Consider the following 27,931-nt stretch of genomic DNA (forward strand, 5'->3'; position numbering starts at 1 on the left):
TATAATTATATTAATGCAGCAAATAAATATTGTATATTTAAATTTTTTTAATAATTTAACATAGAATACAATTAAAATAATATAGCAATATCTACTAAATCTATTAAGGTATGACAAAAGAAAATATTTTCGAAATAGACATATGTATATTAAATAACTAGAAATTATATTATCCAGTACATGCAGGACAATAAAATTTCTAGCAGATCTCTAAGTATGAGATTATAATATTTTTAATACTTTAATGATTACATTTCTTCCCTTGTAATTAACGTATTTATTAATTTTCTACTCCTATTGCAATATACGTAGGTACATTCATTGAAGTTATTAAGTACAGTAAGTACTGAATTTCAAACAGTTACATCTTAAATATTTTATAAACACTTAAGAACGATTTGAAGAAATCAAGTCATCAATTTTATTGAACTGTGGAAGTAAACAATACTTATAGAAATTATAACCGAAGTACCCACCGCATGGAGCCAGAGGTAAATTGGGCCTTAGCTTCTCTTTAAAAGACAATAACGAACTGTAAAGCATTAACAATAGAGATGATATGCCAATGTAATTTATATACACATGTACAAGTATAATGTTAAAAATTAATAATATTTAATAACAAACACAAAAACATATAAATCTAATAACATTTGGCAGTCTCTATGCAAAATTAATACTTTCAAGATCGTGGTTTTACAATGAACTAGGACTGAAACGCTCATATTGAAATTAAAAATAAATGTTATTATTATGTTGCAATCAAATTAATGAACTTATTATCAAAACAAATAAAATTATTCAGAAATTTTAGTTAGTATTTAGCCAAGAAATTATATCCAATATAACCTACGTACACGTACATATATGACTTTTCAATCCTTAGGCTCATCATAATACAACGATGAATTAACATTTCAGATGTTACCTACAAAATATATTGAAACTTACAACATTCTGAAAACAGGTAGGTACACAAATATGATATTAAGCTAATATTACACTAAATTATTTGATTGATATTTTTACAAGCTAATAAATCATTGTATTTATTGAACAGTAATAATTTTCTACCTATCTAGTACAAAAGTGAGAGAACTGCTGTCGCATGACTGATTACATAGGGTTTACGATAAGTCTAGTAAGTACCGTCGTCGGTAAGATCCTGATAAGGATCCGCGGGTGGCTGAACGGGCTCTGTCTGATAAAACGCTCCAGAAACGAATGGATTGTTTGGGACATGTTGCTGAGGCGCTGGAGGACGAGGAGGCGCGGAGATGGCCCCGTATGCGGGAGGCTCGCTTCCTTTCAGAGGTTCCGTCTACACAAGAATTTATCACTTTTATAAACTGCAGTGTATGTGTATTTTATAAAATGAAAGTCATGTAGGGTGTGATCCTTACATTTGGTTGATAGAGATAAAATAATAATGTTGTTGATAAAGTGTTGATGAAATGGGGATCAATAAATAAAATTACGTCCCGTTGTGAGTACTTATACACACAGATTTTATTACTTTTTATGATACATACGATATACCGCGCCGCGCAGTAATTGGTACTGATGTATAAACAATTTATTACATATATTATACTGTTTTCAGTACACGTAGATATTAATAAGTTATTTATAGGGTCAATCAGTGCAATAGTCATCAACGTATTTCCTATAAAAGAGAATATGAACCACTATTAAGAAATTCTCTTCATATGCTGATGTAGTCACAGTTAGTTGTAACATCACTATTTTGAATACACAGGATACTGTAACTATGGTTAAAATAGATAATTAAAATATCAATTGTCCTCCATTGTTAAAGATGTATTATTTTTAGGTCGACCCCCACACGGTCCTACCTAGAAATCATCGTGGTTGATGAATTGCGAATTCATCACGATGAGCAGACTGACTTCATCCTCGTGCTAATCATCATTCCCTGATGCCCCATCAGCGTATTTATACCGTTTGTGCAAAAGAGTGCACCATTCCATCATCATCCATACAAAGATAAAAAACTATTGTCACGACGATAATACTTACAAAGGTAGTCTCATGATCCATAGATTTGATAGGAGGTTCATAAGGTGGAGTTGGTTCTGCCCACGGCTGCAGCTCACCAGAAGCAAAAATACCATAGATAGTTATGCCAATAAAATGTACAGTCGCACCCATGAGGAAGACGTCTCGCCATTCGGTTATTGCTTTCTCCAACTTGTACTAAACAGGCAAGAATTACATATTAATTAATAATAAGTAACTGCGTATATCGTATCTACAGTCTATATCAAAATGAAAAATATTAAGTTTGACTGTACTTCTGTATGTGTACTTATATCACGCGTTACCTTCCACAATTCGACATTCAATTTCAATAATTCTATTTCACTATAAAGGATTAAATCACAAGAAGATATATATATATACTTTTAACAAGATTAATTAGAAGTCTTATTGTGAATTTATAAGAAACAGGTTCAATGTTAAAAATTCAATTATAGATGCAAGTTGTCTAAGTTTGTTTTTATTGCTGTTCACAGTTAAATTATCAACAGGAGGGTGCAGGATTTGGTAGATATAAGTATAATTTCTGGTTTCGATACGGAGCATTAATATTAAAATATTGGTATTCGATATTCAAGATCCGTATGGCAAAATATAAATCTTTCAGAATTTTTACACTAACTTGATTTGTATAGAATGCAAACTCATTCGTGCGAGCACTCGGGTATGGGTGATAATAAAGTGCTCAGCGCGAAATATAGTCTACGTAACGCATCAGCGCGCACCCACAAAGCTATTCATTTGATATTCAGTGCGCGCGTCATGCCGAGCTCGATTTCCTTTTTAAAATTAGCCACGGCCGAATGTCCTTTTTGTTTCGCGGGAGTCGTCTACGAAACTGATACCCTAGTTTCGAGGGGAGCGTCTCTTCAAAATTTCAATTTCTGCTTCTAAGTCTTGTAATAAATTTTCTTTTTTCTTATTAAACCACAAACACTATATCCATTATTTTATCTATTTCATGGAGCAATTAAAAAAAATCCGACTCTTATGTGTTTAATGAATGTGTCTAAATTGTAGTTTTTTTTTTTGTTTGAAACCAAACACATTTATGAGCAAGTACCTACATTAAAATATATAATAATGATAACCCAAGACATTTCACACAGCATCTACTAGTCCCAAACTAAGCAAAGTTGGTGTTATACTAGACAACTGATATAAATACTAAAACAGATTTTTTTTTGTAGCTACACAGAAAAATACTTAGACTAATTACTACTTATGAATACAGATGTTTGTAATGCGAGAGAAATCGAATCCGCGAACATCGGAAGTAAAGGGATGTGCTAAACCGAGGCTGTCTGAATTTGAGTTCAATGTTGAGATATGGTAATCGTATTGAATATATAACTATTCTTACCCTTTCTTGTGTCATGTAATCTATGACAATCGGTACAAGGAACCCAGCGATAGTGCCGATGCCATTAGATAGACCCATCAGGATAGAAGCGTATCGTGGTGCAATGTCCAGGTGGTTTACGTTGTACCCAGATATAGCGAAACCACTGCACGCCACTCCCAACGTCAATTCTATAGTTGCTACATACTAAAAAAAGAAATACATATTTAAATAACTTTTAAGAAATACTATTATTGTAAATATTCTTAATAGAATAATTATCATTATTCATGGTAAGCGTAGAGATAAAAATATCATCAGCATTATGACTACCTTTTCTTATAGAACATAGGATAAATACTTAGCCCACGAGTATGAACCCATATATTGACTGCCAAGTTATTTGTAAAAATATAAAGTAAATTCGGCAAATAATTTGTCAAAATTATATATACGAGTATAGATAAATGCCGTCTAAAGGGTATCAACTGGTTTTGGACATATACAGACATACTTAGAAGCAAAACATTTATGTGAATATAATTTTATTATAAATTTACCTTATTGTTTGCGTAGGCCACAAGAACGAAGAAGAAAGCCTCAAGGCCGAATCCTCCACAATTGAATAGCTTTCTCACGTTTGTAGTAGTCATAATATTGCTCTTGCGAAGGTAATCAGCAAGCATGCCACCAATGGGTACTAGGGACGTCATGATCAAGTGAGGTATCGCTCCTACGAATCCAGACTGCAAAAATATTTACAATCAGTTAGTAGTCAAGGAATATGTAGTATTGCCCTGAGTTAAGTGGAGCAACCTAAAATGGTACTAATGTGGATAACTGACTAAATATAATGCAATAAAGTGTCAATTAAAAATATAACAAATAGAAGTGTTTAAAGAACATAAAACAACTTACCTCAGTAATTTGCATATTAAACCTCGTGTTAAAATATGCAGATTGAAAAATAACTAGCAGACAAAAGTTCCATGTTCTACAGAAGTTAGCAACAATAATCGCGTATACCTAAAATAAAACAAAATATAAGTAACATAGGTTGTTATTAGTCATACTATAAAATAGTTACTCCGACGTGTAGATAATTCCAATTACATAATACTTGATGACAGACTGATACTTCTATACTATGATTAATGGAAGTCGACTCGGATTAACAAGAGCTAAAAATATATACAGTTTATCTATGTTTAATCCTTAATATATAAAATTTAATTATTTTTTTACAAAAAAAAAACAATCAATATAAACCAACGCAGCACATTGAGGTAGTATATCCGAAATAACAGCGTTGCCCCTATATAGAATTATTATATAGTAAAGCAAGTAAAACTTACGGGTGGCGAAGTAGCAAAAGCTTTCCATGGTGTTGCCCAAAAGCCAGGCATAGCAGCTTGTGTTGCAGTACCTAATGACTGTTCAATATATGTCAGCTCCTTTCCAGAAATGTGGGGATGTTTGCTTGGTCGTTCGAATACAAGCCACAGCCACATTACATACCTTTAGTGGAAAATTAATATTTTACATTCAACTATAAAAATAGATGTAACGTAAGGTTATTGTCGAGCTTGGTACGAAGTTACTGTTTTAAAAAGCAAAAGATTTATACATTATAATTTTGACCACTTATGCACAAAATAAAAGCTTAAAAATATCTTCATCATACATATATATTTTTTACTGTTTAGTAGTTAGTTAATAATATATAAATACAGTGGGAAGTATAATCAAATATTGAAACTACACCGTCTATAAAAGTATTAATAAATATCTATTAATGATATAAATGGAGACAAATGAACTGAAGATAATAAAGACAAGTGATATCATCAACAAATGACGAAATATACTAAACAAAGATTACCCAGTATCTAGACTGGGTAATCTTTGTTTAGTATATTTCGTAAGTAAGTGATTGTGAATAGAATAGAATAGAAAATCATTTATTCAAATAAACTTAATTTAAGCACTTTTGAATAGTCAACATTTTTTTAAATCTACCGCTTATTCGGAAAGCTGTCTCATCACAAGAAGAATAAGCAAGAAACTTGTGTGTTGCTCTTTTAAACAATCCTTGTAAGTCGAAACGTGTGAATACAAACTACTAACCAGCACTAATTTATTTAGGCTCAAATATAAAAACACAATAAGATTAAATCAGTCGTAGTGATAAGAGCAGACCAGTCCCTACAAGCAGCACTCGTTAACGAGTATGAGCCAGCCATCACTGCACTCGACCATATTTTAGGGAGCCCAATGACCCAGCCCACCACGCCGCCACACGTCTGGACATTTTAGTGAGCATTTTAGTGAACATGAGTGATTAAATACTATTCAAAGAGATACTTACCAAATTACACCACATACTCCATAAAAGTAGAATGGAGCTTGCCAAGCAATATAATCAGTAAGCAACCCAGAAAGAGGCATGCCGATGACAATTCCGGCGTAAGTACCGCAGAAGGCCAGAGTTGCTAACCTAGACCGCTCCAATGGAGGTGCCCACATTCTCCAAATACCATGACACGATGGATATGTAACACCCTGTGATGGAAATAATATTAAATCAACTGCATCGATGATATACTTCTTAGATTATATGAGTAATAATCTTTAGAAACAAATTAAACCTAAAATCCGTGGCGTGGTCTAGAAAAACTAACCAGTTTTACAGACCACGGAATGGATTTTTATACGAGTCATTTTATCATTTATATTGTATAGTATTATTACAATTAATATGACAGTATGAAGTACGAAAAGGCAACTAGTTAAAAAATTAACTTATGGCTAATGGCTTTCTTTGTATGTTGAAATACTTATCTGGGTGTAATAGTATAATTTACTTAAAATAAATTAAACCTAATATGTTAACGCAACATAATACTATTTCAAAGAGTACTATGTACAATACAATATTCAATAATAGGATAGCACTGGCATTGAAGAATCAGTTAAGCTGCAATACACGGAGGAGCAAATACGTCGCCATAGCGACGGAGGGCTCGATAATCCTAAAGAGGCTTTGTACTACGGAAAACGATGACGATTCCACTTGAAGACAGATATCGAAATTTCTATGAGGAATCGATTTATATCAGTATATTGGTGCAATATGAAACCATCTCGATCACATAACAATTTCAACTATGAATTCTAAATAAGTAATAGAAAATTGTGTATATATTATACTAGTAGCTATGAAATAAATGCAAAATTTACTTTGCACGAAATACAAAAGGAAGGGGAGTGTTGAATCCAAACGTGACGTGTCGTACATTTGATACGGAATTTGGTTTCAAAATTTGAAGCATCAATAATAAGCATGATTATGCACAGTCACGTAGTGAATGCCAAATGTTCGAATTTTAAACGTATGATGTTACATCCTCATTTCTACCCTTCGACATCACTCTTTAAACATATTAAGCCAAATAAAAATAATTTACAAAATCCAATAATAAAAGGAATAAAAGAAACGCTCAATTTATTGCACGATTTTTGTAGACTGAGAGCGTCGTGGTCAAAACTCGACTAAATTCAAAAGAAAGCGAATTCGAACAGGCCGATACCAAAACAATCTTTTATGTGTATATTTCACTGACTCTCCTGTTATAAATTCAAATTAGTCCGAGAGACAGTGCTGGCAGTTGTGGAATTAACCACGCAGTCGACAGTACCTAGGTAGAATTACTGAAAATTATTATTTTTAAATATGTTGAAATATAACCTGCCTCAACAAATCCCTGTGCAACTTTTATTAATACAACAGCAGCGGGTCCGACAGACATAGCTCCAGGTATAGCCATATTGAAAATTGCTGACATAGCAATTGCAGCGCCAAATATCTTATTTGCTGGATACATAGATGCAAAAAAGCCTCCGGGCACTTGAGTGATAAGGTATCCAATGAAATATGACGAATCAATCGAAGATTCTACTTCCACGTTCCATTCGAAAGGTGTATCTTCTTTGACACCGGATGTAGTCTGAAATAAATTATTTGGTGTATTATTACCCTTCAAACTATGAATACAAATACAATACAGAAATAATTTCTCTATAAAATATAATATAATTCATCATACCTCGTTTAGAATTTTCAATTCAATGCAAAGCGGTCAATCAAGTTTCTTTGAAAGAATCTTGATTCAAGAACTTTTAAACTTTCCTCATTAGGAATAGACTGTTAGAATTCAGTACTTACGTTATGTTTCTCAGTCATCTTGAGCTTTGCCATACTCATGTTGCACCTCATGCCGAACATTATACTAAAGCCGAAACACGCTAGCAGGGCAACAGTATACCGCGCCGTGAGGCATGGACACTCGGCGCGGACATACTTATCTAATTTCAAAGAAATTAAATCAATATATGTATTCATTTTAATCAAAGCTACCTATATTCATAATCAAAGATATGTATACAAAGTTAAAGAAAATTCAAGGATCGTTTAGAACACGGTAGAATGAAAAGGACTTTTTAAATATAACTGGCGCTGGGTGTGTATTGTCTAAAATATCAATTGCTCTGTCACACGAAACAAATAATCTTAGGTTAGGTTGGACTAGAATTACTTTACAGTCGTCATCTAGTACGTAAACATTAAATTAACTATCAAGTAATGCCTAAATTGGACCAAAAGATATTATGTTTATAATATAATTTTAAAAATATGTAGTAACAAACCTATAGGTCGCGGAGGAGGTCGATCGGGAGATGGTGGAGTTTCCAGATCTTCGCCATCGTACATCTGATCATAACCCTTCTGTTCAACATGGAAGTTTTCATACTGGGAGTTCCTGAAACAAAACATACCTAAGGTAAAACTACTGTAGTATATTGTATAAAAATCCTTCCCGCACAGATTTTTCATTGTAGTAAAAAAGTTATACTGCTATGCAGTACTCACATATACAGCTAGAGTTGGGAATGTCGATAACACCGTATATACTGTGCTCTCATTTTATCTTTAATTAAAATGTATTGGATGCGACGCATCGACAAGGGAAATATAATTAAAAAGCGCTATCGTCGGAATAGGACGACAAGTGAATTTGCACCTGCAACTCTCGTGCAAGTACTCCGGGAGAGTAAGTCGATATAGCTAGCTGTACATGTCATGTTGTGATATCATTCACTGTATTTTTTTTGTATCATAGTTTAAGTTTCATTACGTATTTATATTTTAAAATATTCTGACTTTTATGAATGGCATAACTGTAACTGAAAATAAAAAAATGTTAAATATATCTACTTATAAAATCCTTTGTCGTAGCCCACTATTAGAGCAAAACATTAACTACTAAGTTTAATACCTAAAATTTCTACATTGTATTATTTATAACATTTATCAGAAAAACAATTAAAAACACTGATAATAAAAATAAATAATGCCGCATAGCTAAGACTCGTGAGAAATAATTCTTTTCTGATAAGTTTAAAAATACGTTAATTTTTAATGTTTAACATATTAGAGTTGAAATATGTAGGTAGGTAGTAATAAATAAAAATATGTACTTACTCTAATAATGAGATAGTGATAATGATAAATTTCATGAGATAGGTCAATTGATATTCACATTGACGCTGAACACAATGCACAGTATAGAGCCATTAAGCTGACCGATTGAATTATCGTCGATGTTGTACGTTGTCCCAGTTCATTGCTTACAAACTAATGGAACTGATGGATAATATAGTATATCAGACACAGAAATATTTATTATCTATACATTATTATAGAATCAATTTGGAAATAACATATTTGTATTACTCGTATTGATCATATTTTTTTTTACTATTGTTATCAGTTTCATTAGGAATTAGAATAATCTCTTACCAAGTTTAGTTTTGACTAAACTTGGAAAGAAACTATTTGAAAGCATTATATGGTTACTCATACTCTATATTCATGAAGAACTTAGTATATTCTGTTTCTAGTATATTTTATATAAACAAGTTTTAGTATAATAATATACTTAGATCAATCTATGATTATGTTTCAGCTTATATTCCCTTTTCGCGTTCTTTAAGTAACTTTACAAAAGCTAATATACGAGTTATAGAAACATATATTAACATGATTGTATAACAAAAATAAAGGTCACACAAAAAATCCTAATGAAATAGAAATAATTATGTTCTATAAACAATATGTAACTATAAGTATTCCCTAAAACAAAACTTACGAAATAATTTATGCACCAAAACCGGTAAACGAATAGCGTCACCAAAAATCATTGGAGTGCAAATTCATTTTTACGCTGACAAAAGTAATAAATGTGGCTATCTGTTCGCGCCCCCTATTTAACGACGTCAGTAATGAATCGTCGCATAAAAGGCATAACCAAGTGGAAACGGCCCCTGCATCTATCGGTTCCCCGGTAATGCGTTTAGCTCCGGACTGACGCACAAGATACGACGTCAACAGTCACGTCAAAACTAACTAGGGATCTAATTATTCACTTGATCACAGTGAAGAAAAAGAAATTACTTGTTGATATCCTTACGATTATATGGGATAGTCAAATGCTAACATTGTGTTAAATAAAACACATATTGCAGTATATAAATCCAACGTAACTGTGAAGTAGCTTTGATTATGACAATAATCAAAGCTACTTCATATAACTCGACAATAACTTTATATGGGTCTCATTAATACTCTCCAAATATATATATTTTGAATAGACATACTAAATGTATGTTATTAAATATCAAAATAAAAATGCTACTACCCAATAAACTAAATGTGTAATATTTTCATAAACTAATAAACATAATAGAACCCCGACGTCATCGAACCCTGTATTCAAAATGACGCATACCTATTGGCCTGAACTGTATTTAGTATAGAGTTAAATGACAAAATGACGGTATCTATTATCGAAGCGTAAACTCACTGCGACTAAACAGTAATTACTACATTTTGAGTGACGTCACATAATTATAGACACAGTGTTTGGGGTGCATTAGCGGAACAATGACAATGCCGTGGTGCGAGGAAGCGCGCGGCGACTCGACGTCATCCATTACGAGGGTGTATTATGTTTTAACAAAACAGTTACCCGACTTTTTTTATAATCATTCGATAAACATTTAAATAAAAATATAAAACTGTTTTAGTAAAACTATTCCAGTGCTATAACATTGTATTCACTCATTTATTTCAAATCAGTGTATTATAGTATAATTTTCTAAAACAAGCCTCTCTACTACACAGTAGTAGTAGAGGCTTGTTTTAGAAAATTATTATTATCCACTCTAAATCACAATTTATCCTTGAAGAATGTTTTTATAGTGAGATTGGTACATTTTATTTTTGGGAATGCCTAAAAGATCTCGATATGTAATAAAACTATCAGCCTTCATTGGGATGTATTCTGGTATGTACTTAAATATTGTAGCTTAGACATACCTCATTATTACCAAAATTCTAAAAATAATGTCTGCATTAAATTTTATGTCAGAACTATACTTTTGGCCGTATTGCATTTTTTTTCAACATATTATGTTATACATTATGCAATTCACGACTCCTCGAAGACAGGAGTCCTGGATCAGACGTGAAGAGCAGGGGCGGTGGAAGGAGGGTGTATTGCGTAGATCACAATATGCACTTGAACAGTCCCCACTATGAATACCTATTCAGGCCAGAGAGGAACGCCGCGGTTTCTTAATTAATTAATTAACGCCTGAGGCACCGAGTGTCACTTTAATTAACATAGTAGTTTATCAATTTATACGTGCCTATTTTATTTCTGATGCAATATTAAACAATTATGTATATTATAAGGCATAACTTTTTGTGAAAATGCAATGAATATGAAAAGTCTCTGAGTATTTCAGGTCTGTAGGGACAATTACTTTCAGTCTAGACTATGCATATATGACTTATTCCAAATTCAGACCAAAGAGTAAGACATAGCAATATACATAGTTAGGTACTACTAAAACGCGAACTCTTAAGGAGAGTCATGTAAATTTGTCTATGGTTAATTTTTTTTCCGTGGAACAATATATTGAATATTACAATATTTATCTTCACATATATTATACTCTTTTAACTCCGGCCCTGGTACATCACGTGGGTGGGGGTAGCCATTACACCCCGCGAGACCACCCTCTCTAATTGATTTACAATTGTCGGTTAAATTTGTTTCCCGACCACCCTCTGTGATCAGGATCAACGATCGCAAATGCTTAGGTTTGGGATCCGATAGCCAAATGAGAAAAGAAATTGACCTTTTTTTTGTAGTCAGCAAAAAGGGGTAGCATTTATGAAAGAAAATAAAGTTATCGAATCAAATATGTCACTCATATCAATAATGTTAATTATATATTCTATATATATATATATATATACAATTGTAGTTTTTCTTATTATTCGTTTTTCGTTTCACAATACTAACTTACAGAATTGGTCACCGTATTAATGAAGAATAAAATGATATGAAGAACGTAAGGGACGATCATAAAATCCTATACTAACCGAGTGGATAATAACGGGTTCTGTTTTATAAAATAATAGATACAAAGTTATTCGGACTATCAACCGGCGGGCGCGGGTGTCAACTAAAAAGAGAGAACTGTGCGTAGTGAATAAAACATGTAATAAATAAAATGTACGAAACGTAACGACCTATTATGTAGGGTTACTTGTATGTTTCATTGTATAATTTATCGCTTAATGAGTTCACAGGAATACACGACATGATGTAGCCTATAATAATAATAATGTTTATGTAATCATAAAACCAAAACGTGTCATAAATAAAAACTATAATATCGTTATAATAGGCCTTCGATACAAACAAACTTCATATAACATATTTGGTTTTGAACAAGTCTTACTGAAATCTGGAAAGAGATTTTCCGTATACATATATATATCATATAGTGTTCGTTTAACTAGGCTTACTAGGCATCTATTGGAGTTATAGTATATAGTTGTTGGTTTCGTAATATTATTATTTTTTAAATTATAAAATTACTAATTATTACATGTAAGACAATATAAATTAATAAAGAAAAGTCTATAAACGAAACGATCTCACATTTCGACACTCGGAAACATAATAGAGTTATGACAAAAATGGCGAGTAGCGCCAAGAAATATCACTTGGTGAACTCGAGACGCTTGTTAGCGCCTCCTTTTATTTATGACCAGATTTATTTTATGGCCGTTTGCAGATACCCACTGAATTGAATTAGGTATAAATATACAATCATAACAATATCGTCAGTGGGTCTTTGAGATGTACCACATTTTTAATATTAACAAAGGCAATAAAATATATTTTTATATTTATAATATTTTTTCATAACTGTAATTAAATTATTATTATTTATAAAATGAGTAATAGATGTAACTTTATTTAGATTCCTAACGAAAGTTTTCGTTCATTCATAATAAAAATCTATAGAAAAATGTAGTACATTGCAGCTTGTAATGTATTGTATTGTTAAAACTAGAAATACTTAGTAGTCTAAGTGATTCTAGTTTTAACAATACATTATATAGATGACATTACAGGTTAAGAAGCATGATATCTCGGACCTCAGGAATAGCAATGCATGTGGTACTACGAGTGTTACATTATAACGTGATGTTCGTTGAGCTTTTCCTATATAGGCGGCGGCTACCACCTATCACATGTGCCGTCAACTTATTTGCCATTCCTATTACAAATAAAAAAGGAAACTATAACATAAAGTTATTTAAACGTTTTTAAGATATTTTACATATAATTTAAATACAAATTATCATCATTTCTTACTAGATACAGTAATAATTGTACAAGACAAAAGAGAAGTACGAACGTGCTTTCAGTCGATTGTGCCACAAACAAAAATTTCATTTTTTCACTCTATAACCAGAGCGAGCTTCTAACAAATATCATAAAAATTGAAGGCAAACAAAAGCGCGTTGTATTTGCCCTGACATTCAGTTGGTTCTTATTCTCTTTGCCCCTAATCTGGAAACTGGCGCGGACCTCACGTCCCGATCCCGCTTCTGTTGTTTCTTGATTTTACCAGATCTATTACTACATCTGTTCGTATACAAATAATTGGTGTATAGCAACAGTACTAACACTCTATATATGGTAATAAATATGTATAAATGATATAATTACAAAATACAATAATAAAAAGATTTAACAAATTTACAAATTATATAAATAACTAGCCGTATACCTATCGTGGCGTTTTCCTTGCGAAATCGGTTCATATAATATATATATATTTATATACATATATTATTTATTTGTACACTAGAAAGTGATCTAAGAATTAAATTGAAAACGCACTAAAAAAATCTTAATCAATTGTAGTCTAAAAAATCGAATTACGTAGACACATAAACTACTATTTTCCCCGTATTGATATCCGACTTCGTTAGTGTAGGTAGCATGTAGTGACGCGTCTATTACATTAGTATACATTGTCATTGTGTACTGAATTACATATGTGGTTGCCATTTCTTGGTAAAGAATAACATATGATTATTAAGAAAAATATCCTTTTCAGAAATAATATAAGACGATCAATCAGTTATTAGGTATATATTACTGTGCTGGCCAGCTTAGTATGCCCTTCTGATTGATCCTGCATGAGAACATTAATGAAATTTGACGTGAAGATTATATATAGATTGTATCACGACTGCGCATATAGGTTGATTTTTACATCAAAAATGCAAAGAAATACTAGAAGCATGCAAACCTAATTCATTATATTTGCTTTCATTATTAGGGTTACTATAAAACAAATATATTGAACTACATATATAAAGAAAAGCTATAAACCTTCTCAGCACCTCGCAAGGGTTCGCAATAACATTTACAGTAATCAGTGAGCGATTTCAAAGAGCTCGCTACATGCTGTAAATAAATTGAAGTGAATTCCCGAAGAAGGAAAATCCAAACAAATCCTCGTCTAATCCTAAGAGAGCGAATCCGAATCCAGGTTAGTAGTAAATATCAATTACGCAAATACCCAGCTTAGCGGGTATTACGGTACCGTGAACCGTTCGCACTCAAATACAAGGGGTGAATTTACAAGACATCAGTAGTATTTCAATAAAATGCTATTTTATAGAGAAAAAATATAATACCAACGTAATTAATATAGATCAGAATATGTGATACTTATTTAATAGCTCTATAGAACTTTTATTAAACTTAAAAAGACATTGGAAATGTTATATATAAAATTTTAACTTTCTATATACCACTGAGGCTTAGGAAGATAAGGCTGTATATTTTGTATACCTATCTATTTTTTTAATAATTAACTAAAATTGTTAAATATTTGTATAATGTAATAGCTTATATTATAGTTTATTACTATTAGAAACCACATAAGTACAAGTATATCTAATGATTCTAAAGAAATTACGAATAGAGGTAAAGAAGCAGCCAATTGGATAAAGGTCTCATGGGCCATTTTTTTCTCAAACCTAATAGAAATGGGACTGACACAATCGTAGACAATTTTAATATTCGTGCCGCAGTCCCAAGAGTGTATCGATCAGGCACCAATTTTATAAGCATAGTAGATAGGTCACCGTGTTTGATCGTTGCGGAATTCTAAACACTGACTGATGGCATCCTCATTAAGAAAATTGATGAATTCCAAATCTTAATTGATCTTCATTGAAATATTTTTTAATTTAAGGAGTCGTTATGGGCTTGGAATTAATTTGGAGTATATTATTTTGCAATTTCATTTTAATCCAAAATTTATTAGTTCTACGAAAATGCAAAGCAATTAGTTACAATATTTTACAGAGAAATTTGAACATAAGTCCTTAATTTTTTTAAAGCAAGCAAGAAATATATATAAGAGTATTAATGGTATCAGATTGGCCCATAAAACATGAAGAAATCTATAGCTGCGTTAATATTTAACTTAAGAATATTGGATACAGCTGAAGGGATGTCGACAATGAAAATTGTTACCGATATATAGTAAATCGTAAAAAATGAGCACGATGTTGTAATATAATCTCTAGAGACCTCATTGAAAGAATATAATGGCATCAGAAGACATACCCGTAAAATATAACTATGATTCACCGCAAGTAGGGGTGATTTGAACATAATAAAGAGACAATATATAAATTCTAATAGTTGAAGAAGTCATTTATTGTTAGATATTACATTTTTGTACGACTTGAAGTATGACGTAAGACAATAAACTTGGCCAGTAAGAATTATATCTATAACATAACTGATTAACGGAATTCACAATACACTGTGTACTTGTAGAGCATTTATGTAATGTTTGAGGGATGAGGCGCCTCCTTATTTAAGAATTTCACACTAATATTTCGCCAATCTAAACATATGTAGCAGCAGTCTATATTTTTACGCATTCCCTAGTTTGTAGACACAAATTAACACATAGACAAGTGGCGAAAATTTCAAGTTCATACAGAATCATCTTATTGGACGATTTACTTAATTGTCGCTACTAATTATGATCGCTGCTACAAGGAATATGACATGTCTTTATTTCAGTGAATAGTAAGAAAATTAAACCTTATTGTTCTAAATATTAATTCTAATATAATTTAAAAAAGCTAGATGTAAATTCATGACATACATAGTTTGTCACGTAATTACGTATAGTGTATGTAGCTTAGCGTACATGTAAATTACAAGTCACTTTGTCATTTCCTAAACGTCCTTTTACTAATAGGAACCCTTAGTGCTTAGCAACTAACGAGACGATTTTTCGTCTACGAGACGGTAATTTGAGATGTAATCCTGCCAATCATATTACCTCCGCATCTTATAATTTTACTGCCATATCTCATCCTTCAACGAAAACGTAACTTACAAAGTAAACTGGTTGGGTGTAATAGGTGAAAAAGAGTTACCCGGCCCACAAATTTAGACATTAGTGTACTGATATAATTATATTAATTATACATTACTTTGTAAAATGAATTATCATCATATGTTGATTAATAACTATCGTTATTATAATTTTCGTATTTTTCGTTATTAAAATTTCGTTATTAGAATTGTCTCCTGATAATAAAAATAATTCAAAATTATCACCAGATAAAAACCACATGCCTCACACGGAATTTAGATTTGGCACATCCGAAGAAAGATACATCATATATGTTGGAAGGTACAAACTATATGTCACTACTTACCTGTAACATACCACAAAAAGATACAGAATATAAGTATTATGTATGTACTATATTCATTGTGTGTTAGAAATCCATACATTTAAAGTACATTTTATTGCTTAAATTATTAGCCTAATTAATTAATAGAGAGACATAATAAGGATAATCTATATAATCTGAGATTAATTACATTTAATTATGGCACAAATATAAATTATTAGCGAGTATAAAGTTAGTTAGTTAGAAGTCTACCTATAAGAACTTATTGCCAGAATAAAAAATAATAATAACTGTATCAGATGCGGTAGATATATCTGTATTTTTTATTATAAGGCATAAAAAAATTTAACTGATTATATGTTTTTTAGTATAAATATTTGTAAAATATTTTTATTTTAAATCAAATATAATAGTAAAGTGATCAGATAGGACGCTAGATAACATATCATACCATATATAATTAGAAAAAATATTCTAACAATTTCCTTACATAAAGTCAGTCAGTTAATTATATTATAAAATATTTGGCCAGATAACCAAGAAAAAGAAATTAGGAAGTAACTACAGCTACAGTATCTCACATTTAGGATGACTACTTACGTACTGACTCATTGTATTAAAGGCAGTAAATGTTTGTAGAAAATTGACATAAAAAAATACTAGGATGAAGCGATATACGAATAGATTATTACATAATAATATAACAGTACTAACAAATATAAGTATATTACACTTACAACCAACGCCAGAACATATTCCCACTGGATTTATTCACACTGAATCAACAGGTGATATCAGAATACACCACCCACAATGTCTCTTAAACAATTTCCTACCTTATACCGCACTTACAGAGCCTCCATTTCAATTACAGCACAATAAGAAACTAAAGTACTACGAAACCACTTGTTGAGCTTTTAGGATTTGACGATTCTTATAATCGTTTAAAAATGTTTTCTGTCAAATGAAATATATTTCGCTGTCTCTATAATCAGTGTAGTACACTAGGTGAAAGTTTAATTTTGTTATAACACGTTTAATACAGCTTCAGATAAAGTTCGTACAGATAACTGGAATAAAAGTAATTTGTTCGTTTTAGTCTGATTTATCGTATCGTTTCACGGTGAGCGAACAAACGGTAGTGACGTCACGGGAGCTGATATCAAACTAGCCAGAAATGCGTGCTACGCTCTCTCTGTCCTCGCTCCAAGAGATATTCTGCAGTATTTTTGCACATTTGCTTTATTTTATTTATCTTTTGTTTTATTTGTATTACTATATCAATTATATACTATTTAAAAAATAAACACTAATATTCAGATATATCCAAAGGGTTTAAATGAGGCCGCGAAATTTTGTGTGGAAAGTACGTCAAATTTTGATTAATTTAATATTTTTATTTAATGTTAATAATATTTATGTTCAGATCTCGAATTTCAAAGAGTAGTTTAGGTAAACGGTTTTTTTTTAATTATAATGTTAATAACATACCCTATGTTTATTGCAATTCTTCTATAGATCCACAGATCTCACAGATCTGTTTTTCTATATAATAGGGAAACTTGTAGAATTTATTATTTTTAATATGTCATCCAAGAATATTGCTTTATTCAAGATATCTCAAAAGTTTTCCTTATTTTTTAAGCTCCATTGATGCAATAGATATTTTTTTTATATTTTATATATATGATTGCTATTATATATAATGATTGATAAATACTACTATATATTTAATTATATGAATAATTCTGTCTCATCAGTTGATTATATTTATCAGTAAAAGATCGCTGAATCGCACTGCGGATTGATCCTGTATTCTGGTGACAGGAGCGTGTAGTGAAAAGTCTTGTGCGTTAGAGCGAAACGACAACAACCGCAGAGTGAGAAAACAAAAGGGAATTCATTCAAGATCAGCAATCTTATTCTGCAACGAATTCCGTAACGATTTCATAATCAGCACCTATCTATCTTAGTCTTTCATTTGCGAAAACTCATTGACGCGAAAGAGAGCTCAATTCGTAGAGTATTTTCCGTTTTTCCTAATGTTGCAGAATCACGTTGAAAGTCTCGCGAATGCTCCAGATTCACAGACAATGCCCCAATTTATATCCAACTCACTTAACGGAGTCAGTGGAGACGGGTGGTACAGAAATAGGGTGTGTAAAACATCTAACTCATGTTATAAAATATATTAATAATAGTTACATAGATACATAACATATAATTTCTTAAGTGAATATATTCATCATAATTGTTAAAAAAATTCAAGTGCAATAATTAGAAATTAAAATATAACAATCTGTTCCTTTACTTAAATTTATTTTAATTATTTTCATAGCTGTATAATATAGATACACATTGGACCCCACACTAGATCGACCGATTAAACTAACGAAGTAAGATTGTCGCTTATAAAATATTGTATAACACAAAATTAACATTAGTCTTATAGAACTAAGAAACTATAACAACATCACGTAATTAATTACGAAATAAACCATAACGTTCATTCAAGCATTTAACCAAAACTTTCAATGTAGTATTAGTATGGGGATAGTTGAATAAAAAGTCGATAGCACAAAGCCAATTACATTAAAACATTCGGCGCGGGACAAAGGGCGGGAGAACAATGGAGCTTGGGAAGGAACCCGCGATATGTCTTTCAATGCTTTTAACTTTCCACTGATGGCGGCGCGCGAGGGAAAAATGTTGACGTCTCGCGACAAATGTCCGTGAAGTAGTGATGTTTCCTCATATATCGATATTCTTTATACTTCTTATATAGTATTATACGTTTACAATTACGTGTTTTTAAGAAAGTTATCGTTTGACAGACGTATCATTTTAACCAAAATGATTACCAAAATTATAAAGTAACTGAATATTTAATTCATAAAGTATATATATGCCAATAATTTTTTAATTATATTTCAATAAAAATTTTAAATATTACGTTTCAGTTCTATGTAATAAATATTCTCGAAAAATGAGAAGTATTATAATGAAATACAATAACTAATTAGAATGCAAATTATAAGTACGCATTATGAAAGAAAGAGCTTAGAAAAGTCAATTGTCCTACCATACTTGAGTAAACTTATTCATAAAATTGTGACGGATTTTAAACATTTGATATATATAAAATATTTTACACGTATTTTAACAAGTATCATATAACTTCTAATTGTATCAGAAATCTTTCCATGCAATGTAATATACATTTCTTCATAAATTTATAGATAACTTTTTTTCATTATCGATATACACTATTAGAGCATCACTAATAAAGAAGTGAGACGTAACCAATGGGGTATCACGGGTTGGTTGCACCGCAAACTCATTTTATAAATCGGCGGTCCACCACCCGGAACCATGCGTTTACTCACCCTTGTACTGTAATGTACCTCCATTACGACTGATATAAAAAAAGCTTTCAAGATTAAAAATCGTATCTTGAAGATGAATGTTAAATTCAAATTAGTAAATGTTTATAGCTCATAAACATCATATTTCATAGAAAGGTCCTTTTACAAAAAATAAAGTACAAACTTTGATATTAAGTTGCCAACATAATAATATGTTAACATAAGAAATTAATGTATTAACTACAGAAATTAAGTAAGCAATTTATATCTTTATACTGTGTATGTTAAGGTTAATAATGGCTTAAAGTAAATAAAAATATAAGTATTATAAGGTAAGTAATCCGTTTTACTTGCTTCCATTTGAAAAGTAGTATTATTATATAGAATATACAACTTATTCTTTTCTACAGAAATCATCATCAGTATGGAGGAAGATTTTACTTACTACTTTACTTGCTTACTTATATGTGAATTACGCTATATATTTTTTTATCAATCAAATTACTTCTCTGAGTTTAGTTCCAATACTATGTCACAAATAGGATCATTTTTTAATTTTGGGACAATATGTCTAATTCTACTAATATTCATTTTAGATAATAATATTGTTTTAAGTAATATCCGATATGAGTGGATTAACTGTAACACTTATGATTTCAAAAGCATACGAACTTACAAACAATACCAATTTTTAATAACTCTATAATAAAGAATTCTATATATACACAAATGACAACAAAATCTTCAAAAGCTACTACTTACTATCTAAATAAAAACGTCGCTACAGTATCAAAGCATCAATAAACTACTGTAAAAAAATAGGTTAGTACTATAAAAGATAGATGCTCAGGATAAGACATCGCATCACATTATTCTTTTATAAAAGACCGTCCTCTTACGGGAACCACTCGCTTAATAGACGTTATCAAGTCGAAAATCTTAAGTAAATCAAATCGCCCCATGAATGGCGAATGAACCCCGGGCTTTTCACGGACTTTCCCAGTGATGACTATCACAATGGCCAGGGATCAAGAAAATCTTATCTTAGAGAAGGTCGCGAAAATGTTTCTTAATGCTTATTTAAGTTGCATCCAATTTGATCCTATCGAAACTTGAAAGCACAGAGGCAATGGACGCATTCTTTATTAAGAAGGTACGAAGTTGCTGTCTAGACTCCGATAATCCACTCTACAAAGTTAACATAAAGCCGTTTTTGAAGTGTAAGCTAGAAATATTGTTGCGACTCGCAAGTTTTAATGACAGTCCGGAACATTGAGTTCAGCGATAATATCATAAAACTTATCGTCTGTGCTGAATGTATATTTAATTACATGAAGCCACAATGTTTACCACGCAGTATAGTTCATTTCACATTGCCTATACACATACGAGTATATAAAATATTCTGTTTATATTGTGTTTAAAAGACTGGAATGTCTTGTTAACAACACATTTCAGTCTTTTAAACAAACCATTTTAATTAGCCCAGAAGATGTAGATATTTTTTTTTACAATACTATCTAGGCCCAAAACCAAGTAGAGTTTGAACCATGAGCTTTGAACAACTGATATAAATAATATAAATATATTGTCTACTAATGTATATAGAGAATAGCCAGACATACAAAACGTCATACTCATGAATACAAAATGTTGGTATCGTGTTGGAATGATACCCAAGACTATTAGACATCAGGCGGTATGCTAAACACCTTGATCAACTATCCATCAATTCATGAAATTATAACCATAAAAAGTGTAGACTAGACACATTAATTTGCATTTTTATAACCCCTCAACAGTCAACAAACCAGAACGAAGTTATAAAACCTCACTGTTACGTGAACAAATCTGTTCGCGGGCAAAGCGAAAACGCAGTGAAACCCTTTCAGTGGGGCGAAACGTTTCGCTATAGGCTTTGAAAAACAACAATAACCCTAAGCATACGTATGTATGAGAATACGCAATATACTTTAAAAGTACAGTACCATAGAGTGACGTGTTTGTGAGAATAACCACTGTTGCTAAGGAAAAAATTATATATGAAGGCAGTTATGTGAACATAATATTAATATTTGATACAAAATATAGGAAAGGAAAACGAAATTAAATATATTGCTACAATATACTACATTATGTAGGCTACAATTATTGTATTGTAATTTATTTTAAAGTATTGTAAGAACTGTGTAAGTTTTTTGGCAACACTTATATTTCCTACATATCTAGGTAGATGTATAATAAAATAAATAACATACTATATGTTATTAATTTTATTTTATAAGACATTTCATAAAAGTCTCAGTGATCAATAACACGAAAATTATTAAGATAGATTGTATATTTTCTATCGAGTATTACTTACGCACAATATTATACATATCTTGGTAAGAAATAATTTGCATACCCCTTTGTCAGCGTACTCTCTGCGTATTTTATTAACTCTGTACTCAGCCCCTCTCTGTTTAAGAGCCACGCTATTTTCGTGTTTCGGGGAGTAGAATGGGAATCCATTTAAATACTAAACCAACGTTTCAATACGATCGAAGTAAAATATTTTAAGGAGTGGCTAAATGCGGATGGTAACCATTTATTATTCAGATTTACAACTTTATATCAAAGCACTTTAATAAATTACAAATTAGAAAAAGTATATTTACACTCGTATATGTGTTTAGTAATAATTATTTCATTACCAGAAATTTATTAATTTTAATTTTTTTTCTATTGCATTGGCATACTTTTCATGTAATAAATATATGTAAAATTCCAATGTTAAAAAAGTTTATACATGCCTACATTTTGACTTCTCTAAGAAATTCTCTAAGAGAGAAGAAATTCTCTAAGTCTTTTTATATATTAAAGTACGTATTTTAATAAAGTGACTACATTTCTTAATAAAGTCCTGGTGCAAAATTCTTACTCGGCGTAGTCATATAAAATAAACTCAAAGCGTAGTAGAAACTTTTCAAAGTAAAACTTTGTACCTAAGTATTGGAATGACTTTGTAAGTAACTACATAAAGATAGCTGAAAGTAAGTATGTTTAATAAGAGTGAATACCTTTCAAAGATTAACTTTAAAGCTTTTAAACTATACTATTTATTAAAATAGTCTGGTTCTAAAGCTTTAATGTTAATGGTGCTATACAATTAAGAAATAATATAATAAAACTTAAAAATTAAAAAAGTAATATAGATTTGTCAAGACTTATACATTTATTATTAGGAATAGAATGTATAGATTATAGCTACATGATTATAGAATTTTATTGGTTATATTTATTTTGAAAATACTTGTTTAAACTAGCTGTATATCACTGGGCCATCTATTTTTAACTATATAATTTGCCGTATAAACATAACATACACTTAAACATACGAATCACAGTCATGACATTAGTAGAATTAAGTATGCCCATAACTTCGTTCACGTCAAACCTGACGATATAGCATAATATATATGTAAAAAGGAAATACATACAATTGAACTGAAAACCTCGTCCTTTTAGCATTAAGGCCAACATGGATACTATGTCTACGAACACAGAGTTACTTCATTAAATTTCACTACGTACACACGTATAGTAAGCTGCCTTTGTAACTTTGTGAACAGATTGCAAGGGACTGGATGTAGATCGTAAGACTTCTCTTTGAGAGCTCTGTGAGGGGCTCGCATGAAATAGACTCGATTGTATCATCAATATACTTATTTGTTTGTCGTTGATCGACTACTTGAGAAGGGTGTAGCGCGAAGTCTTACATGTCGTGCACTGAAATGCAATTTTATAGGTAATATCTACAATAAATTGTTCATTCAAATAAAATTAACAAAATAATGATATAATCCCTATATTGATATACAGATGCTACAATTATTGTCGTTGAAAATATGAACATATTACTAATCTACAGGTGTATTTTATATAATTGGAATATCATACAGACTGATGGCCTTTCTGATAGTAAACAGTAACCGTCACCTACTCGTATATTCATATATATAATATTAATTAAATTTCTTTAATTCTTTAGTATTCATAAACCGCACCACAGATATCACGTTATTATGTAATATTCGTGATAGTAGTCATGTATTGCGTTTCCAGAGGACTATGATGTCATGCCTCTTATGTTGTAATTTCTCTGCCTAATCCGACCCTAGAGACGAAATACAGCTTACAACGCGGGCTGATTTGCGGCTGAAATAGATCAGGTACCTACGCAGACGACTTTTTAAAATCTACCTCTGGTAATAGAAATTAATAATTATAATGCATACATGCATAGTAAGCAATGTAGAAATTATTGAAGTGCCGAAATTTACCCAAAGTATTTGTCATGTCTCGAACAAACATATATATATTACATTTTTTGTTGTAATTTAATGATTACAGTGTAATAAAAATTATTAACTTGATTTCTTTTTTGTTTTTGTTTCTAGACCTCGCGCTCGTCTCAAATTCTTTTAATATTAAGTTTTATTTTTAAAATTTAGCAAACTCTATTATTTTTTCAAAAATGATCACAAGGTTATTATTACCCATATATCTATGTCTACACACATTTACACTTACAAATTGATAAATATATAAATATAATGAAAAAATGTACATACTAATGAAAATATCTACAGTAAAGTGATTAATTTCAATTTAAGTATTAAGTACTTTTAACGTTCTTTCGTCTAAATAACTTTTACATGAGAGGCTGGCGTCAATTATACCAGCAGCTTCACTCGAGTCTTGCCTCAAGTTGTCGCCCGAGATTGTATTTTAGATAATGGCTCGGTAATCACGCCGGTGATTTATCACGTCGCTATCTCAGCCTTCACTGTCCATTAAGCAATCAGAGTGCAACCCTTTTGTTGTATCCGGATAGAGCAGCGCTAACACCCGACTGCTGACTAACTTACCCTTTTTGACGACTGGTAAATAAAGCTTCAATATACAAAACTGTATCTTAATATATATATTTCTTACACTAATTCTTGCATATATTTATCAACTGATGATTTTTTTTCGGACTACTTTAATGCTGTTGGCCGCATCTGTCCTTTACAGATTCAACGGGCGATAGAGGGCGAGTGCAGATGTAGATGGTACTCCAAACCCGCGGAAGGACATTTAGAACGGCTGAAGGTCAACTCCCGTCTGACGGATACGACTTTAGTCTGAGGGCACCGCTAGGGGTTCGAACTTCAGCTCAGGTCGTCGTAATTTCGAAGTGGGATCGATCGGAGGGGACAATTGATGATGTGAGAATCGGTTTGTATGAAATTTTTAAATTTCAATGAGTTCCTAGATAGAGCTACTTTTCCAAACCGGACGACGATTGCCAAGTCTACATATAATAATTACATAAATAAAATAATTAATATCATCATACAATTCATTATATATACAGATATTATGTAGAACCCACCTAGCTGTTGCCTGTGACTTTGACTCCTTCTTTTTAGATAAAACTAGCTACTCGCCCCGGCTTCACACGGGTGTATCTGTATTATATATATAAACCTTCCTCTAGAATCACTCTATCTATTTAATAAAACCGCTTTAGAATCCGTTGCATAGTTTTAAAGATTTAAGCATACATAGGAACAGACAGCGAGTCCCCTTGATATACTTAATATATATTTATATTAAGATCCATTTAGCTATATACTCGTGAAAAGGACCTATGGACACAAAGTTAATTCCGAATGTTCAGAATTCAGAATATTCTCTCACTACATCGACGACAGTTTTATTCCATTTAAACATTAAGATATGAAATTTATTTAAAAATCGCCCAAATGTGATTCTTAGTAATTTTTTATAGACATCAATTAAGTCGTTTATTAAGATGATTTTAACTTTATGAGGCTTTTTAAAGTTAAGCGTCGCTACCCCAGTGGAGTTAGCTAACAAAGTTAGGGGCACAACAATTGACATGCATTAACTGTATTTCCGGTGGCGTTTGGTCGGCAACCTCGTTACCGGCCGGAAATTCAATCGAGTTTCACTACCTCTACCCTGCGAACTCCTGCATTACAGTTGGCACTTCTGGAAGCTGTAGTTGAATATGCATTTCATGATACCAAGACATCAAAATCCTGCATCACACATTACAAGGTAAGCACAATTCGAAACCATTTTGCTAATTTCCTACTAGTAAAATGATTTCGAATTGTGCCTACGTTGCTACTAATATTTGTCTATTTGAAATCGGTTTACCTTACGTATACAAATTAGCAATGTAATATAGTTATTATAATATAGTTATGTCATTAATATGATATATAATGACATAACTATATTATAATTATATAGCTACATTTAACTTAAGAGATAACTACTAACATTATTAGTAGTGACAACAAGCAATTAAGTATTATTTTTTCTTAACTTTTTTATACTACCAATATATAAATTAATAAAACATCAATAAATTAATAAAAAAAACAGTATTATCAAAAACGTGTGAAAGTAACAATACATCAACACATTTTACGTGACCCATTCTGCTAACAGCACATTGCCAGAGCTATTGATGCAAGCGTAAAATTGCACGCGCACCAATGCTTACAAGCACTCTAGACGTGACGGAAGCGCGTCAAGTGCGAGCCGTCATGATCTCGCTCCTGATCAATAAGTCTTGGCGAACTTAAATATTTGCACACGAGGAACATTAGTGAAGATGATAGAGCGCGCAAAAATACGAATGTCACTGTTGTTAAATATGTATAGAGTAGGCTCAACGTTCAGATATCTACGAACTGTTTTTAATAATATACTTTTTACTAGTTTTTATTTTGTTAGTGATCCCATGTAAGTAACAAAATAATTTCTCTTATATGGATGTATGTTTTGTTTCAAGTTTTTCCACATATTCGATTTCACACATTTTATCCGTATCCACCATGACAAGCCGATTCTTAAATAATTATGATTTATTTGTTTAAAATTATGCATAATTATAAAAGAATATTAGGTTATATAATCTCATCTACTATTACACAGTCACAAGAATATGAAATGAGAAGTATAAAATTTGACTATATTAACAATGCTAATATGTTTATACTATAATAATTTTACTTATTTTTATTGTTATTTATTATTTGGTAATTTATTAGTATAAAACATGATTTTATATCAATAAATGGCAATTTATTAATATAGAATCATTTAACCCTATATTTCTGAAAAATACTTCTACCTATGAAACAATATTTATAAATTTCTTATCGCTCTAGTTTATATTTTTTATTTAGATATGAATAAATACTACCAGATAAAAGTAATAATGTAGAGAAATATCTTACAAGTAGTCTGTGGTCTTTAAACATAGTGTTTTATGAAGGCGCACTGAACAGAATGAGTGGGCGTCGCGGCGTCTGCTCGCCGCTTAGGCGCCACACATCTATCTCTACTCGCTGTATTTTTTAATAGAATATTACTTAAAAATTGTGGTATACTTTGTTTCACGTCATTTATATTCAATCATATACTAGCGACCAGCCTCAATTTGCCCGATTTAATAATTACAATAAAATTTATAGTTTATTATCAGGTTATTTCTGAAATAATACTTCAGAAATATCAGAAAGTTTAATAATTTTCATATGTAAATTACTCTCAATTTATATATATTGAAGACGCTTATTAATTCATATCGATGTTGATTCACAAAGAGTATACATTTATTCAACATTATTTTGTAAGCATATTTTTTTTTAATATGGGAGCAGTGGCGGATGAAACTAACTCTGTAGCCAGATGAGGTAACAATATTTTTATCTGACGAGCTTACAACCACAGTATATATCAAATTAACAAACATTAACTAAAACAAATGGTGAGTACTACAAAATTATTTTGTAACTAGTGACCCACCTCGGATCGCGGGTTCTAAAACTATCATTTTAACCCTTTGTGAATTTTGTATATAGTTACTTAATATATTGTATACGTCTCTCTTAATTAATGTACGTTTCATATAGTGCAATA

At 31.2% G+C, this 27,931-nt stretch overlaps 1 protein-coding gene across 1 annotated transcript in view; it reads right to left on the bottom strand.

Moving 5' to 3' along the window:
- Nucleotides 1-247: 247 nt before the first annotated feature.
- Nucleotides 248-27,931, bottom strand: part of LOC131841967 (vesicular glutamate transporter 1) — a 37,396-nt gene continuing 9,712 nt past the window's right edge. The window contains exons 3-12 of the mRNA XM_059190386.1: nt 8,111-8,223; nt 7,629-7,768; nt 7,156-7,410; nt 5,772-5,965; nt 4,759-4,921; nt 4,322-4,429; nt 3,964-4,149; nt 3,425-3,610; nt 2,041-2,217; nt 248-1,321 (exon numbers count right to left, since the gene is read on the bottom strand). Coding sequence (XP_059046369.1) covers nt 1,139-1,321; nt 2,041-2,217; nt 3,425-3,610; nt 3,964-4,149; nt 4,322-4,429; nt 4,759-4,921; nt 5,772-5,965; nt 7,156-7,410; nt 7,629-7,768; nt 8,111-8,223 — 1,705 coding nt within the window. The 3' untranslated portion in view covers nt 248-1,138. The remainder of the gene's footprint in view (nt 1,322-2,040; nt 2,218-3,424; nt 3,611-3,963; nt 4,150-4,321; nt 4,430-4,758; nt 4,922-5,771; nt 5,966-7,155; nt 7,411-7,628; nt 7,769-8,110; nt 8,224-27,931) is intronic.

The sequence above is a fragment of the Achroia grisella genome, unplaced genomic scaffold, assembly GCF_030625045.1.
Source record: "Achroia grisella isolate CSIRO2021 unplaced genomic scaffold, CSIRO_AGI_Agris_v1 utg204, whole genome shotgun sequence".
NCBI classification, from domain to species: domain Eukaryota; kingdom Metazoa; phylum Arthropoda; class Insecta; order Lepidoptera; family Pyralidae; genus Achroia; species Achroia grisella.